The sequence below is a fragment of the Struthio camelus genome, chromosome W (assembly GCF_040807025.1).
Source record: "Struthio camelus isolate bStrCam1 chromosome W, bStrCam1.hap1, whole genome shotgun sequence".
In the NCBI taxonomy this organism is placed as follows: Eukaryota; Metazoa; Chordata; class Aves; order Struthioniformes; family Struthionidae; genus Struthio; species Struthio camelus.
In genome coordinates this window covers 29,224,584-29,243,914 of record NC_090981.1, presented here as the reverse complement: position 1 = coordinate 29,243,914, position 19,331 = coordinate 29,224,584, and the positions used below count along the sequence as shown (strand labels likewise).

Here is a 19,331-nt window from a genome sequence, read left to right as displayed (position 1 = left end):
CCTGTCTGATATTTTTTCTTACCATTTTATTATGAAGAAACAAATAAAACGAATTAAAGGAATAAAACAGTGAACTTCACACTTCATAGCCTCCCCTGGAGTACACAGTTATCTCACACGTATATCCCTATAGCGTTAATTGTGGGACAACAATTACAATTTTTGCTAACGCCTTCATTATTGCCTAGTGTCTCAAATAAGTTCAAGTTGTCCTTGTAATTTAATGCTTTTTCCAGCTGAACTTCTAAACAATTATGGGCTTGTCCCCACCAGCCAAAATTGCACTGAGGTAACTGCTATAGCATCTGAACACGTTGTCAAACATTTTCAGTGGAGGCTTTTGAAACCACACATCTGTTAGTCCATCACACTCCAAGGATCTGGTTACCAGTCCTAGGTACGTTTCTAAAAACCCAGTGAGAAACTCATACAGTAACAATTGAAAGTTGTGTGCCAAGATTTTAATTTTCAAAGCAAGTATAATTATGCATTTAATGTATCCATGTACACAAAATACACATATTCATACCCTCAAGAGCATCAAGCAGATCAAACAAAGAGCCACCGTTACATACAGCTGCACGCTCCCACCAAGTCACTGCCTCACACAGTTTTAGACACTGTAACACAGCACAAACAGCCTGGCCAAAACATTAACAGAACTATCCTTTCTATGAGACTGAAGTCAAACAATTTTAATAGACTATGTTTCTACTGATAAAGACTTACTTGTTTTCTGGTGGAGCCTGAACAACTGCATGTGGAGTCACAAGCCTTTGCAAGGCAACAGGAAACCACCTGAATGATCCCCCAAGAAATTAGGCTTATGGCTCTCAGCTGATTTCCTCTACTTGCCACAAGTACAAAGGTGCAGAGGACACCTCTGATTGCTCCTGTCCCTCACTTCCCACATCCCTCCCTGTAGCTGTAACTCTGAAGAGCACTGATAAATCTCCTTCTCTTATAAAACTATACAGAGCTTTGAAGAGAGGCATCTTCTTTTACAAAGGAAGTTCAACAAACAAACTGCACTCACAGCACTGTAAGGGGCTGGCTCTTTTAACTTAATAGCATCACAAACAAATGTGGGAAAAACTTCCACTAAGTTTTCAGGAAGTAAAGGAGAGAAGGATAAAGCAAAGGGAGAACAGGGTGAAGTCTGGCTCCACCCTGTAACACTCTTGTTGACCTAATTAATATTCACTTGCTCTCACATCTTTGACTACCTAAGGCAGAGTTTTGACTTCCTTATGAAGCCTAAATTATGCTTATAAATTCTGCTTTGCTACAGAGCTTATTTTGTATTTTCAGCTTAGACATCACAAGCAGAGGAGTATATTTGTCAGGCTGGCTCGCTGAGATACATTGAAGATTGTAAGGATAATCAACTAGTCTTAATTGCATCAAAAATCAGTCAGTATCACAACCATTTGCTGGATGGCTTACTGATCCTATTAGCATAACCTACCAGTGATTTTTTTTAAGTCAATACTAAAAGCTTGTATTGATACTGTCAACTAAAACCATTTTCAAAGTCCCAATGACTGAGCGCAATAATGTTGAATGACTGCAGAATCCAGTACGCTAGCGTCACGTGAGCTCTAGCCCATAGAAATTAGCTGAAGCTCAGTTTGGATGACTACAGTAAGCTGGCGCTTAACCATCCAAACCCTAGAGATATTCTCCACTCATTCATGCTATAAAACACACTCCCCGCTTTTCACCTAGGAATGGATACTTCCTTTCTCCATCCTCATTTACTTTGCTTCAATTTATCAATGTTTGCTTCCTTGCTTTTGGGAGAAACCTTATTCTCCTCTCAAAAACTGCAGCCAATGAAGAGTGAAATCAGAACGAGAAATCACTGATGGACAAAATGGGTATTCTGTTATTGCCCTGAGAGCTCCTTCTCCACTGCTTTAGAAGACAGAGCAGGGAGAGAAAGCAGAGCTAATAGATCTGTTACACCCAAAGGGACAGTCTCACTTCCAACAGAGGTCCTATACCTCTGAACCTAGAGTAGTGACGTGAAGCATTTTCATTGTCACTTTGCATTTGGCAGAGAATTCCCCTCCGAACTTCCAGTAACTAGCTCACCAGTTCACCAGTTCAAATTCACAAGCTGTGTGAAGACTCTTTATCTCTGCCAGGCAGTAGCGAGCCAAGAAAACCTACATTTTCAACTTTACCAACATCTGTTCTGTCCGTGCAATTACTAATAACAGCGGAACAGGGAATGTGAGTGTTTGGTCCCATCCCTCCTCTCCTCTGCCAGGCCCCAGAGCTCCTACAAGTTTCAGAGCCTTTATCATGAGCTCACGCCCACACACCATAGGCATGATGCAAACTGACCTCTGCAGAACAAATGCGCCCTGATTGCACCCATGCAAACCCCAGGGAAGTGTGAAATCTGAGGGGGAAAAGATATGAACAGGTTTGGGACCACTGGAAAGGTAATTTATCACTTGGACATAGTAACTCTTTATGAAAGCTATGGAGTAAAAAGTTAAAATAAAAAAGAGTGAGAAACACATAATTTCTGAGATAATAAACAAATAAAATGAAATTTAGAAATCTAAATGGGAGTTAGACTTCTGAGAATCAAGTGTCTTGCTTGAGGTCAGTGTGTTATTAGAAGAATAAACAAAAAAAAAAACAACCCAGCCTCTGCAAGCACATTCAAGTGCTCAGAAGTTTTCCTGCCTACATAAAATACAAGCTCTGTCTCTCTGTGTGGTCCAACAGAGGGAAAGCCTAACCTCTAGGTCCTCCTCTCTATTTTATCATATTAGCATTTGTTAAGGGGATCATCTGGTTCATTCTATTTTTTATGGCCTACACTAGGCAATCAATCAACACTCACAGTTGCTTAGTTATGTGTTTACAGTATCTAGAAATACACATATATTTTCGGATTTGCTCTCAAATGCTCTCCAGGGTGATTCGAAAGGCACTCTACCCAGTCTGCCCAGTAACTGTCAATTCTAAATGGTAGCACGTATACATACTGACTTTCATATTTCGAAGCACAGATATTTCTAAGCATGCCAAACACTTTTTGCTTTTACTATATTTATGGGTAAAGGTTTTGAAAATCTTTATCTATATATTTCCTGCAGCTTTATAGGAATCTCTATACAAAGCTAGCAAAGATCAATTTGACCAAAAGAAATAGGTACATTACATACCATAGTCAGTGATCTTACAGGATACTAAATACAGCTCTTTCAGGTTCCGGCCTTCTTTAGCGATCACCTCCACACATCTGGAATATACATAAAGTAAAACTCAGAGTTAAAGGAAAATGGATCATCTTTAATTAAAAGCTCAGTCACAAGTGTAATGTACTGCATATCAATTTCTTCATTTTGTGAATTATTCTGTAGAATAATAACTTTGGAAGGTTCCTCTTGCCCAATTTAAGCTTTGAGAGATTTTTTCTGGATAAGAAGAATAAACACATTGTGATGAGGACAAAAAATGAGAAAATGTAATTTTAAATTCATGTTTCTGTTTATTCAATGATTATTGCAGAAGTCAGCATTCATCAGGTCATGAAATGCTACATGGCATTCGTATTGCAATATGTTGCTACAGAAGCTTATACAGATGAGAAGACAGCTCATTTGGCTGCCTTGTCACAGTTATGATGAATTTGCAATGAATCATATGTTTTGTCTGTGAATCCCTGTTTGATGTCCTTTAAGCAAGAAAATTAATATGAAAACTAAAACTGTCTTGTAAAATAGCTGTTATAATATACTTGTGACCAGATCTAAATTAATGTGTTGTTTCCAATTGTTATATTTACAACTCCATTGTTTAAACAGTATCACTCATAAAAATATATTTTATAAAATATATTTTTAGTACCAATAATGTAAAACGCATCACTTGCTCACAGATCAGCTAAGGTGACTATTGTGCAAGTCTGTACAGAGAGACATTTTAAAAAATGATTTTAATAGGATAAATTGCAGCAATTTCTTTGGATCCAATATACTTCTCTTTAATTTTCTGATCAATTACCCAATCATCTACTCTGACTCTTAAATCAATTCTTCTGCATTACACAAAATTAAATTATTCGCTAATTTTGAACAAAAACTAGGTATTGCTGAATTGTTGCAACTTTTGGAAAATACACCTACGCCTGAAGGAACCTTTTTCCTTCACTTACCACTACCAATAGATTATCCTCAGTTTGATATAACTGTTGATGCTGACAATTTTATTCTTTTTAAAAGCAGCCACCTAATTCTTATAGCTTACAATAGTATAATAACTGAATCATAGCCTTTCAGAGCTATTTGTCCTCCTTCTTTTTCCTTCTTCTAAAATCCAGAACCAAAAATCGCTACTGTTAATAAAATACGATGACTCTGAAAGAACACTTTAATCTTGATTTCTTTATCACTATTACAACATCATCAATTTTCAACAGATCTTTTAAAACTGTGTGAACCTCATAGTTAGAAAATTTTTGCAAGGCTTGTCCTCAGGAATGAGGCCTTCTTAGTTTATGAATTAAAAAAAGGAGAGAAATGTTTTAACACTGTAAACCTGGAAGAAAAACATTTTGGGGAGGGTAAACCTCTTCATCCTTCACTTCATACTTAACTTCAACAAACAGCTTCTCTGCTAAGACAATCAGCGAGCATGACAAATATTTTTCTTCTGGAAGTTACACCAAGACTACAGTTTTTAATATAAACAACTCTAAAGCAATTCAGTTTCATCAGATTATTTTCATACAAATCAGGTAAGATTTAGAGTGTGAAACATTCTACAGAGGAGATGGAAAGCCTCTGTGATCCTGCAAGACGTCATTTTGAAAGAGGTATTTGTCTTGGTGAAATGGCTTATAGTGATCAACTGGGCTTTGAGAAATACTTTGTATTATTTATTCCAGAACAATAGTTCTTCATACTGAGATTTTATTATTAATGTTAGTAATAAGAATAAAAGGGAAATTATTATCCTATATTTTATTAGATGCTACATTTATTAGGCACCGCTGCAAATAAGATATAATCAAAAAGTGAATGGACATAGCAATTCTAAAAACATTTTATGTGCATAAGTATCTATTAATACTTATGGCATATATAGTTTAGCAGAGAACGAGATTCTAAAACATTTCTTGTTTTGGATAAAGCTCCTGAGCCTAGAAAAATATTCGGATGTTTATATCTAATGACTGCACTCTTAAGTTTTCAAATTATTTTGAATCATTTTTGTTTACTGAGAGACAATTAACTAATCAAAAATACAATATAACAATCACTCTCAAATGATGGTACCAGTCATGACTACATAAAAGCCTACCTAATTTTCCTTATAATTTCTGTTATACAAAAATTTGATTATATATTGGCCATGGTCAGATTAGTACTGTCTACACATAGTCGTATCTGCTCATGCATCCTTCAGGATCTGCGTATGCCTAAAACTCAAGGTCTGGTTCTTTCCCTGGCTTCACACAAAAAGGGTTTAGCTGCAGAGGAAGGAAGTTGTAGTTTTTGCCCATCCTGACATAAGATGGTGCCCAGACAGGGCTTCACTAGCACTGCCAAAGCTACAGTGTGGCGCTGGTGGTGACGGTCCATTTGCCCGGCAAGCTCGGTACTGAAAAGGCGCCCTCTCCTCCTGTCCTGCTGCTGAAGGACAATGTCACGGCTTTGGTCAAGTTGACTTAGGTTCCACAAACTCAGACAAATACTGCTATATTGTTTTTAAAAATCAGTACATATTAAAAAGCTTGCCTTGGCAAGTAAGAGTCTGAAAAACTCCTTCACCTGAAAAGACCTTTAGAGCTGCTTCCATTAAACAGAAACAAATGTAAAAACTTAGCTTCAGCTGCCTCATTTCTTTGTTTTCTGAAAATATTCAAATCACCTAACCTCAAAAGGAATGAGGAAATGAAACATTTACTTCAGGAAAAAAAAAGCTTCAATATAGCTGGAATATTGAATTTATAAATTTCTTTATCCATCTTCAATAACTGCAAGAGTCAATTTAATTTCAGTTTTAATTTCTGTTATCCCTTTTATAGATCTTGCACTTGTAAACCAACTTACAGAGATGTATGAAACACTTTATATGGCCTTACTAGTTTGTGCTGTGTAGAGGGTCATACACAATACATAATTGTTGTTACAAATGTTTTCTTTCCAACATAAGGGAAAATAAGAGTAGTTGTGTATTTATTACTTTTACCTTTTAATCTTTGTTAAATATGACAGTAAAGAAAAAGGGTAAAAGAACAAAATGACATTAACCTTTTCTAGAAAGCAAGGATCAAGTCATGTTAATTCTGTTGGTATAATCCATCAAAATTATATCAGATTATTGCCATATATATCTTCTGAAGTCTTTATATTTACAGTCTGGCTGTATTACACAAATCTCGAGTGGGGGTGTGTGTGCGTGTTTGTGTGCTTCTTATCTTTTTAAGAATGTTGTAATGTTGATTTTAAGGTCCTAACCAAAATTTTAGAGTGAATATAGGGTGAAGGAAAAGCTAAGTCTTAAGCAGGTCAGCATAATACTGCTAAATAAGAGAAAAAAAAATTATTATTTAAAACAGTATCAAATGACAGAAGTAAAGTGAAGAGAACAAATAACGGAGCCCTGGAAAACTTGAGGATGAAACCCTATCTGCTGGTGAGATGATACTGCTTGGTCAAGATAACACGGGCTGTGTCCCAAGGCTGAGAGATGACCTTTTACATTCTCCTTACATTAGGGGACTGAATGGTCTTTTGCCGCCTCATCCAACTAAAGAAAGATGGGCAACATCTAGATGAAGTAGTGAAAGTTACAGAGACGCAGATGTTTGTTGTTCATTTTTTCTTCAAATGTATTTCCAACGTATTCCTTTTTCCGGGAAAAAAGATGATTTTTACACTCAGAATAATTAATTACCAAAAAATGGGCCAAGGGCTAAAGAAATAAAACTAAAATTATACCTTGGATAATAGCAAACAAGTCTGTATCAAGACTGGCCCGAACGAAAATAGCTTGACTTAGAACTTTTTAAATGAGTATCATTTTAGACCCTTGTAAGACATGAAAAATACCCAAACAGAGAACTATAAATACTTATTTTAGGAAGGAATTATTTATTCATTCAACCTGAAAATATTAACTTACAGATTCTTATGCCATCTTGCCAAGTTTTCCCTAGACCCACTCAATGTTTTAAGAAGGCTGTTCTCTTATAGACTGATGTGCAATTCAGTTTTATTGCATTTGATTCTAAAAGTAAGAAATTAATACAACATACAAGCAAATTTACAGCGCAATCAGGAGCAAGAAAAAGCGGAAGAGTATAAATTGCTTTCACAGAAACAAGCCAGTCAGACAGTATTTCAGAGAACAAGAACATAAATAAGAACACACCTACCTGATGTTAATATGAAATAGAGTTATAACACTATAAGCGTTTGCAGGCAACTAGACCTTGTTGTGATGTTACACACATCAACATCCCAACACTCCATGGTTTAGTAATGTTCAGACACTAACAAGCCTCAAATTGCCTCTTATTTTAATACTTTCTAAAAATATCTTCCCACTTGAAAAGTTAACAATTTTCATGAAGAATAAAGTATAACCACAATATTGCTAAAATTCCAGCAACTTGTATCAGGCAATGACTCTCAATCGATGCTAGAGAAACTTTGGAAATTTGTCTACTACTGTGTATTTGCATATAGTGTTCTGCCCCGCTTGGTCTGTGTAAGATGTCCAGACAGACTGAAGTGTACAAAAAATTACCAATATCAAGCTTCTCTGCAAAGAAGTCTTCAGAAGTAACATAACCGCATGATGGAAACGTATGATATATGTCTACGGATAACTTCCAATTTAGGCCCATAATCTTGACGGTTTCCACATATAAATCTGTGAATGAATTCACAAAGTCAAGGTTCCTGACTTCTATATTTAATGCAAACTGGAAGAGGTTAAAAATAATGAAAAAGATCACTAATTAGAAAATGAATCATTCAACATGGCAACTGCTTTTTCCTTCTCCTAGTCAACTGATCCCTAAGTTCTTTGACTTACATGAAGGTTTAAGGTTAATGAATTAAAGTGTGTAAGCTTCCAGCTATCAAAAAAGATTCAAAAGGACTTGAATTATGGAAAATAAATTGTCTTTTCTATATACATACACCATTTTTATGCTTTTGGTCTAACTCTAAAAGCATTGGAACATGGTATTAGTGACAACTGAAAGGAACTAATGAGAAAATATGACTGTAGTTCTTGCGAGAAAAGTGGTCCTAGGAGACCTTGTTACTGTTTGAGATGCTCTTCAGCCCTGAGTGAAGCTAATTGGGGTTGCCATACACTGGTTAAGAGACCACATTTTAAAGGAATGAGTCTCAATCACCTTAGAGGTGTGAAAGGAAATGGTACCATTAGAGACACATTAATCCATTCATTGGTAAGATTCAAGATGATCACCAGGCTGTGTACAGCAAGGCTTTCTTGCATTTGACTGTCATACATTTCTCTCTAAGCAGAAAAGTGAACACTTTACTATCCTTCAAAACATTACAAAGACGACCACTGGGAGCCAAAAGAAAGAGCAAAGCTGAAATATAAAATAGGAAAACAGAAGCCTTTCACAACGGAATATATGGAGGGTCTCAAAAATTATTATTTCGCAGGTTAAATTCAGATAGAGAGGAGTGGCTGCAGGTAAAATAACAGATATTCACAGTGCTTGGTTTTGATGACTTAAACAATTCCTACAGAAGGCAATAATGCAATATAATAACCCAGTCTCCCCCTACAAAACAAAACCTCTTACATACACACAAAGCACATACAGAGGTTTAAGGAATAGCTGTAATCTTAGCCCTTCTGTACTCAGGATCCTAGGAATAACAGGAAGGCAAAAATAGTGAAAGAACTACCATATTACTGAGACATCTGTAAAACCTTTCAAAACCTCATACAAGTAAATGATGAATGATGCTGATGGATACGTATACTTTGTTCAGGATACTCTTTTACTGCTCACTGGATTTACAGGTCTCTTTCACTTTTTTGGTTAATACTTTATACCATATGATTTTTACTCATCTTTCAAATATCCTAGCTCACGATTATTACTGCCTTTTTAACATTCAAAATATGTACTTTCAAATTATTTTTAATTTGAACATCTACAGCTGCACCTGTAAGAAACAGTATCAATCACAGCGACAACAAAACAGGTTCAGACTTTCAATCAAAAGCACAAACTGAATGCGGAGAGCACTTTTTGTCTGGAGCCAATATGCAAAGTGTCACTAGTTATCCAAGTTAGCAGCAATTATCTTAGGGCAGCCATTAAGTTCTGATTAGCAGGGAGGTATTCTTCAGAAAATCAATGTAATTTAAAATTAGATTTACCAAGCAGTTTTGCTACTCACGGCAGAGGGAAATAGATAAGCGTTTTGTCACACTGGCACTCACAAACTACAGAGGTAAGGGCAGACAAGTCCCAGAGCGGCTGCCTGCGCTCTCAGCTAGTCAGACGCAAGCGCGCGCCAACCAGAAAGCCACACAGAGAAATTCATCAGCGCTGCGCTCTAGCTATTATGCCCTGTCTTTCAGCAATAAATATCTATTTTCAAATATTTATTAGCGGGCTTATCCAAAATTAAATGCCTTTATAATTCCTCTTACCCTCATTGCATGCAAATCCAGCAAGCAATTAAGCCAAGAGAGCAGAGATTTAGCAAACTGTCTAATTCTGCTGGCTGACATTTATGTGTGGGGGTATTCCAGGTGGCCTTTTGGCCATTTGATTCCTTTCTGGCTTAGAGCAGCCAGATACTGCAATGGGCTTAAAAGAAACAAACATCTGTGGGTAATAATTGTTTGTCCTTCATGACTCCGATTTTGCACAGCTAATCATGCTAAAGTCTGCCAGATAATTAAAAGGTATCTCTTACTCTTGAAGGACTTTTTAAAGATTTTGGAACTCACATTTGAGATGAAAAGACCCATTTGATACAATACTGCAAATACAGTTTCTTAAAGCTATCACTTGTTCACCATCATAAACAAAAACAGGGAACTGTCTACTACAAGCAAGCAAATACACATTTCTTAGCAAGCGCTATGCAAACAATGATGGCTTCCCTTTTCAGCTGTTTTATTTTGTGCCTTTCTGCTGAGAAACTGGTACACTACTTTTATTCCAGGTATGATACAGCTAGGTTACTCTGCTATATTTTCAGGGGCTGGGGTAGTAAATTAATTGCTTACATACAGATTGCTTCTTCAAGCAGTTAATGTCACGATAGCTTTTCCTATGATAAGCGTAAGGGTAACAGTAACGTAAGGTATCATAAAGTTATCTACTTGAAAATGCAAACATGTAAAGATTTGGATAATAACCACTGCACAGTGGTTACAGAGAGCGCCAGGAGTTGGCAAACTGTAGATTCAATTTCTACGCATGTAAGCAGATCTGTGTGAATTCAAACAAGACACTTGATCTTCCACTGTCTTGTTTTGATTTACATGAAGTATAGCGCAGTATGAAGAGAGGGTGTGGTGAGATTTAAATGCTGAATAAGTGTTCTGACTGAATCCCTAATTGAAAGTATTATTATTTGATGCTGAGTATGGAAAAAAGCTCAGAGACAGGCTACCACGCATGCTGCAGCTTCAGAGGAGTGCAAAGGATAAGAGACACTCAAGAGCTAGGAAAACCGTAACTCTCCTGGCAAAAATCATGTGAGGGAAAGGTGCCCTTTCTTGTGTGGAAGGGTTAGGCTTTCAGCAGGCATAGCCTCTCTTCTTCCTGACCTGCTTGAGATCGTATTCGCTTACTTCAGGCCCAAGGATGGTCCTGCAGCTACAGTGGCCTCAATATCGACAGACTTCTAAAGGAAGCTTGTGCTGTCTCATTAAAGGAATAGCAAAGAAATATTCATAATCCACTTGTTTTTATTGAATGGAAAACAGCTGTCTTGCCTCAATGAAAGCTTCCAAGTCTATTATTAAAAACAAGAACGGGAACTAAACTGCTGTTTAGTCTAACTTCCCCCCAAAGCCCTTTACATTGTCCTTTTACAAAGGTTACATTTTAAAACACCTATATAAAAATGAAGAAAAGCCTTCACTTGATATTTTGAGAATTTTAAAAAAGCTAAAATATTCAGTGTTCTTACAGCTTTGTACTTCTTGACCTCAACAAGGACTTCACTCTAAATATATCAAATGAAAAGAAGATTTTATCATGTTCATTGCTTGATTTCCGTGCCACAGAGGTTGACATCTACCTCACTAAGCTTTGCAAACAGGCAGCTAAACAAACCTACTGAGATTTACCCTCCAAACGCTTTTGCATCGCTCATTTTTTTGTGACCCAGATAAAACCCTAGCCTGTACAGGCTATTCTTTTGTGCATATCTTTAAGGATTATCCTTTCTTGAGATGACAGTGCAGATCATGGTCAATAGGTGACATGGACTGAGAACGGACCTGAATCCAGGGTTTCCCTGATAATTAAGAACATAGTAAAACCTCTGCTTCAGTTTCTCCTTTTCCAAAATGGGAACACATTCCATAAATCTAATTTATTATTGTGCTGTATATATAGGTGATTCAATATTGGTAATAGCTCAGTACTATGAAAGCATAAAATCCCTATAAAAGTTTGATAAATATTCTCAACACTGTTCCTGGGAGTAGTAGCATTGTTAGAGTCATCACTTTATATGGGATCAACAAGGTTTACTGGGAGAGGTAATCTCTTCATTAGACAGTAATAAAAGTAAAATCTTTGACTGGACATAAGCAAGCGTTGTGGAAAACAGTCCCATCATCAGATCTCATCTTTCCCCTCTACTCCTGAAGGACATTAAAGTTTGAACAGAATTTCTGCTGATATAAAATGATGATGGAGCAGAAGAAGAGCCAAGATAATCAAATGGGAAAAAAAAAAATTCCAGTACTCATCATAATCCATCTATCTTTGAAAGTGAGGTTGGGTCCAATTCTTTAAAAATTAGAGCAAGTTGGTAGAACTTGCATTATTTTAATGCTGCTGATGTCAGTAAAACTGACGAAAGAAAAAAACTCAAGCTCAATGCATTTTTGGACAAATGCTATAAACAGAGAGAATCAAGAACCTGAATAATGCCTGAATTCTAAAGTACTCCAAGAAAGTCAATATGCTATCACTAAGGTTTCACTCAAAGGGTAGCACCACAGCAAAGCTTGTGGGTGAAATTTGCTATATTTCTTGTGCCATATACTACTGGAAAGTTTTCATCTTAGCTGAGACGCAAAACTCCATGCCCCAAATGGATCTTTAAAAATTAGGGTAAAATCTGAAAGTCTTGATTTGCCCTGACTAAACCTTGATAAGGATGCCAAGGTTCTTAGAAGTTTCACTTTAAGCTAGAAAGAACGCAGTCAGATTGCAGTGACTTTTACAGAGAGTGCTTAAAGGCAAATTTCAGAACCTCTTCACGAAATGATTATGAATTCCTTTCCACAGGGCTCTCTGGCTAGCATTTCTATTACTGGCACATTGCTGGGAGGCAGGCACCAAAAAAAAAAAAAAAAAAGCTTGATGGCACTGCCTATGCTTTGTCGGAAATAAAATTGCCTCCTTAACCCAGACAAGATGCCAGCAATATTTATTCAAAACTGAAACAGCACTATTTCTTTCTATGTGCCATAATTTTAGGAGATTGCTAATTATATTCTGCAAATACAGATTTTTCAGTACCACCTGATATTGTATGAACTCCACCTGATGTCTCTTCATTGCTTAAAGTACTCAACTGAATGACTTTACATTGAATCTTACTGGAAAATAACTTGGCTAGACAGAATACTAGGGTATATTTTCCCTTTCTCTTTAAGCCATATTGAGAAAGCATGCCAATTTTCACTAGTTGGAAACTTCGTAACTGAGCAACTACAAACACAGTGAAAATAAAGGAGACAGTAGTTTGTATCCCTGAATTCAAGTATCACCCTTAGATATCTAAAAATCAACCAGAAAATCAATCTCTATTGTTGATGTAGACCAAAATAAAAGTTTCAGTTGGTAGATGAACCCATAGTTAACCAAAACTAAACCTTTTAAGTAAACTGGGTTTCTTAAGAAATAGAGAGACTATATCTAAATCAAGGATTTGCCATTTTTTCATGCTAGTATGTCATTTATAAAAATTTGCTTTATTAACAGAGCCTGGAGGCTGATCCCTGTGACCAATTTGGAATCTCACAGAAAGGGACACAATTTCCCAGGCAGCTCTGCAGCAGCAGAAATAATTTTTGGCACCTTGAGGATCTTTGCACCCAACAGAATTCAGAAGTCCAAAAGGACAAGAAGATTAAAAATTAGCTTTACATAATCTGATGACAGATCCTCTGCACAGCAAGATAAGTGAAGAAAAGTGAAGAAAATTTTTTCAGTCCTTCCTGTCTTAGGGTCACCTCAGTCTTTCTGAGATGGTTCTCATTTCGGCAGGGCTCTGAGGATGCTGGTACCCGGTAATCTGTTGCATCATGGCATTGTTTGTATTTGTTACAAAAGAAACACTCATCCAGTGTTATCTGCCTGCTCTTGCATCTGCACATTGTGTCGTTTCACTGGCTACCCCAAAAGCTATCTAGGTGTTGAAATTTAATGAATTGGCAGTCCTAACAAGTAAAAATAACTTGAGAAGAAGTACAAGGATTTTGATGGAAATTCTAAGGAATTAATTAGATAAATTTTTCTTCCTAATCTATCAGGAAAATTTTAAGAAACTATCATGCCAACAGTTCATATCATCTAGCTGTGTTTCTCTGTCAGCTGATGTAAACAGTCCTAAATACTGTCAATCTAAGTTTCAGGCAAACCTCAGCTAACTTTGCACTGAAACAGAGCAGGAATAGTCATCTGATTCCTTATGGCATCTCAGCTATGACAGTAATTATTACATTCTGCTGCGAAACAGTCAGAAATAGCTTCAAATGATGATTTCTTAAATTGATCCTGCTGGATCCACAAGGGTACAACTGTATAAATCATTAGAAAGTATGCAGTCAATATCATTCCACAGAATTTTTAATAAACCATTATTAATAAAATATAAACAAAATCTATGAAATCAGTTAACTGCAAGTCTATCTTTCCTTACTTTCCTGTAGTACAATATTTAAATTAGGTTAGAGCAAGCCGCACTTTATTTCATTAACAACTTTAAAGATCTACCTTTTCATTCTAAATACATTGTACTAAAGTAATAAATGCTGCAGCTGGCTGAAGCTTTCCCAGGAAAGAACAGTATTACTATATATTAGTCTTAGCTCTAAAATTTGGCAATCAGGTCAGCCTTAGTTGGAATTGCCAGTCTTTCTGTACAAGAAGTCTTTCTCTACACAAAAATAATGTAGGCACATTTCTTCACTCACCAGAGAAGGTGGGGGAAAACTAAAGGAGCTAGTGTGTACATTTGCTAGAAATGGTGGGGGGGAACATTATGTATTTTCAGTATGTAAAACATTGAGAAATCACAGAAGAAATAGTTCTAAGGAAACATAATCTCACTTTGGCTTTTATTTCCAAACAGCTAAGCAACCCCACGCGTAAAAGCATGCTCATGGTAAGCTGAAGCAAACAACATGAGCAAACCACTCAACACAATGCATCAGGTTACTAAGAAATTAATTCAAAGCAGATACCGTTTGCCAAAGCTGCTCTCTGACGTGTATTGTGTTCAGAATTTTTGTGGCTGCCACTGCAATTGCTTTACCTTATAATTAGAAAAAGTGAAAGAAGAAATCTCTGAAATAACATAAGCAAATCATGTATTTTAAGAAAAAATGGTTGTGTTAGAGGACACACTGTTTTCAGTATCATCCAATGCGGGCTAAGATAGTCACAGGATATACTGACGAAGCTATTTGGAAAAAGATCACATTCTCACTCTTTAGCTTCTGATTAAATTACTAGTTTATAAGGTTCACATGGAAGCCCCAAATAATTCACAGATTACTGGCAGAGCACGTAAAAGAACCTGTTATTCATGGCTAGGGATAGCAGAGTAACATATTATAAATTCAAATTATCATGTGGATAAAAGCCTCCTTTATATTCTGACTAACCTGCCTGTCCCTATGATAGACACATGCAATCCTTTCTTCTTGAGTTTCTATTTGCCTTAAGATTCCAAAATTCACAGTGGGCCTGAAAACTTGTTTTTTAAGTGCTGTAGAGTTTTATGATGAAGCATAAGAAATTCAAAACAAATGATGTTTGTCTCTTCATTTTTTTTGTTCACTAAAGGAAGGACTGGAACTCCGTTCAGAAGGGAACGGACAGCCAAGGTAATTCCCAGCGCACAGGTGATGCGTTTACACTGTTTTGATATATGAGTTAATACGTGTTGCTCCAATTTCATTTTTCATCTGATACTTGTTACTTTCAGGATCAAGTGCACAGAATGAGTTTAGTTTAGTTTCAGCACAGAACGACTCTCTCCTGAAAAGAAAAATGACATTTCTTGATAAATAATAAGTGCAAAAATTCTTTGCCATGGCAAATAGTATCGAATCTGTATCTCCAGGTATGGTGATACGGCCAGCAAAAGCATTAGGCCTTTCAACTACTTTGATGACCATTTTCTTCAAATCTTTCAAATTCAGTCTTTCAAAACTGCAATAGTGCAAGAGGTGCATGTCTCCCAGTGGGATTTTCCTAATGGAGGACTTCTCATGATTCCTGATTACAGTTTTTATTTTGGCCTAAAGATTTATAATAGATGAGTCGTGGCGGACAAAGATTCCCTCCCATTGTGTGATATAGTTGTAATCATAGAGTAGGCTCCGGTTAAGAACACTCTGGCTCAGTAAGGTACCAGAAGGAAGAGATCTTTGAATCTGGTATTCATATTTCACTTTCAATGACCAGGCTTAAGGTTCATTTGTTTTGCTAAAGATTCAGATGTTTCCGATGACATTAAAGAGGAAGCGACTGTCACTGCAGCATCAAGACCTCTGAATTCTACACTTAATAAAAGTATCATACATTCTAATGAGTAAAAAACAAGCAGGCATCAATTTAGATAGATGTGCTTGTGATCTTCATTAATGTTAAGCTTTTCAGATAAAGTTTTTTGTATGTACTATAAACATTTCATGGTAGAAATGTTAGGTCTTCAAAGATGTACTTTAAACTATTTTTAATTCATCAATATTTCTAATTAATAACATAGATAAAAACATACCAGATAGTCTATATCTGCATATTTTTCTTAATGCAGGATTTTCTCAATTTGATTAATATAAGAATATGAAAACAATATTAATCATATTACAACAGCATATTGCATGCAGATACACTGGAGATACAAAGAAGTTTCATGGGATTTAATTCCACTCCTTACTATTTCCCCCTAAACACAGCACTGCCACCTTGTGTATATGAGGTAGGCATATATAATCAGATCCATAAAACAATGCCAGTTTTCTTCTAAAAGGAAAATATGCTAAGGTGAATGCAAACTTTTTCATATCAGGGATAGATAAAGTTGTAGTCACACTCCTACTACTATATAAATGTTAAGAGCTGCAGCTAATATATAAGTTGACAATGAACGCTTCTTGGAGCACTCCTCTTAGCATCCTTCAGCAATAATTCATTTCAAAAGTTTACGGCTTCCAGACTCAGACATTCTAAAGGATTTTGTAATTACTGAAGATAGAGTGAGTCTTCTGTCCATAGCTTTCCTTGATTTGAAATCCAGATAATTAGTTAATATCAATTAATCAGTAGCACATGTTTAAAAAAATGAGTTCTAAATAATCTAATTTTGGTTATAAGCAACTGATATTAATCGATAATTTAGGAGAAGAGTGTTCCTGTGAAAAGGATGCAACATCAAAAGGCAGCCCAAAATAATCCATAAACCTTTCTTACTGTAATATGCTGTTAGAACAGGAATCCACAATGCTTTACATGCTGAGGTAAGAAACTGAAATCTCTCTAAGCACACGCAAGTAAGTATGTGTGAGAGTTATCTAACTGGCCTCCACATATCTCTTCAGTTGAATCTGGGCTTGAAGACTTGTCTGTTTTTAATAACTTCATTAGTGGAGGAACAAAAGAACAGCCATAATTCTTGCCCATCAACTGGTATCAGCTATCATAACTGCCATCAACTACCATTTCATTATTCTGAATCATTTGCACTCTCATTCAGTATGAGAAATTATTAAGCTACAGGCTGTCTTTGCACAAACTACCACAGCAGTTACAGTAATCCCAAAGCTTGGTTTCTTCTGCCTCTCTCTTGTGGGTGGCTAGAAGTTACCTTTCACCAGTGGAAACTCAGTGATTTTCAAAATCTCTCTTCTTGTCAATATTTTAAATAATGGTGTTTGGGGCTAGTATTAGTGAAAAACGCTCGAACTAAACTCTATAACTTTGCCTTCACTGCCACCCTCTGGGCTCCCTATTTCAAGTATAAAAGACTACTAGCTGTGGCATAGGCATTGTAGGATGCCTTGACATGAACCAGCCTTCACATGCTGATTAGCTGTACTAAACAGGCTAGTGTAAGCACTAGCCTGTTTACCCAGCACCTCCCTCCTCTGAAAATATCTGTGTTAAAACTGCTTTACAGATCTATTGGCTGGAACGCAGTACAAATTTAAAGCAAACAGCACTTTGAATTATTTTAATCCCAGGAATTAAGATGAGCCTACGCCAACATGCAAACTAGCTTTAAAGACCAATTTGTGATTGGAAATAAAGACATACTATTGCTAAGAGGTTATCACTGACATTCAAACTCCAGATTGAAGTATTCAGAATTCACTGATGATTAAAAGAGCTTGGCGTCCATTTTTATTTTACCAAGTTGTACGGTACTCCTACCAATGTAGGTTCCCACACTAAATAAAATAACCCTTTGTACATTGCTTGTCAACCATCCTGGAAATTTGGCCTGTTTTTCCATGTAGAAACAAAAAAGCAATGGTAAAAAAGCTCATACACGTTTGGGCTGAAATAGAGGACCAGTCCTTGACATGGAACTCCACATCCACACCTGCTGTCAGCATCGTCCTAATGAACCATTGCGTTTTGCAGGATACTCCTTGACAATGATGAAGACATTATGCACAGAAGACTACCGTCATGAAAGGGTTCAGATGGTTGGCAGCTACTCTGAGGAATCAGGACATAAAACTCTTTTCACCCTCTTAATCATATAGTCTCCCTGCAGACTTAAACATCTGCAGACTTATATTCAAAATTATTTACTTCTGTGCTTATCCAAACTAACTTTTCTGAGGTATGAGATGACAGGTTTACAGCTCAAGGGCTACCCGGGGTGACAACAGTGCTGACTGTCAAAGACAATGCAAGAGAATTTTCAGGTTATGTCTGCACAGCGGCAGGATTTGGTTTCCCATTCAGTTTGTAAAACCTGGCAGGTCTATTGGAAAAAAGAACGATCAAAGGCGAATTTATGACTGCGATCACTTAAAGCAAAGCAGGTAAAGTTCACACGATTTGTTCTTACTGCAACAAATTCAAAGAATTAAAGCTTCTTCCAAAGAATACTCAGAGTACTGAAGTCACAAAAAGAAGAAATGCTTTTCAAACATCCAAGAACATTAAAATCTGTGTTTCCTCTTATCACAACTAAATACAGGACAAAAAGATAAAAAGGAAAAGAATATACCCCCTGGATTAATGGATAACTCTCTTCCAAATTTTGTTTATGCCACACATAAAATGATTCACCTATGATCTCAATGATTTCTGTAAAAAAGCAAAACCTCAGTCATTGAAATAATTCTTTGTAACCCTCTCTACCCAACAAGATCAAGGAAGACAGAAGTGGCCACAAATCTTTAAAAGTGCTCAGCTGAGGGTCAAAGGCATGTGAAGGTTGTTGGTAAGCTGTTCTTAAGGATTCTCAAATACTTCAGCAATGTCCTCTAAAGACAGTCACAATGATGTAATTAACAACTTATTATTATGCTTTGTATTCTCCTATAAACTAGCAGTAATCAATCAAAGACTAGTATCTAAAAGAAAAAAAAAGAGGGGGATTGAAAAAGGGTTTGGTTTTATTGTTTCCCAGAAAAGGGAAAGGGAGTAGGAGGAAGATGTAATCCATGAAACGCCTGCAAAACTGCAGAGCAAGGTATTACATATTGTGCATTAAAATATATTGTAATACATTTATCAAGTGATGAGAAAAGCAAAAAAGACTAAATTAGCACATAAGGAAAAACATATTTCCTAATATAAAAATAAATAAGCAAGAAAATATTTTATGTAGGAAAGGCAATTCTCTAGA

At 36.4% G+C, this 19,331-nt stretch overlaps 1 protein-coding gene across 1 annotated transcript in view; it reads right to left on the bottom strand.

Annotated features, from left to right (window-relative positions):
* Window positions 1-19,331, bottom strand: part of LOC104140174 (F-box/LRR-repeat protein 17) — a 302,865-nt gene that overhangs the window by 96,368 nt on the left and 187,166 nt on the right. The window contains exon 7 of the mRNA XM_068924635.1: window positions 3,189-3,265. Within this exon, the coding sequence (XP_068780736.1) occupies window positions 3,189-3,265 (77 nt within the window). The remainder of the gene's footprint in view (window positions 1-3,188; window positions 3,266-19,331) is intronic.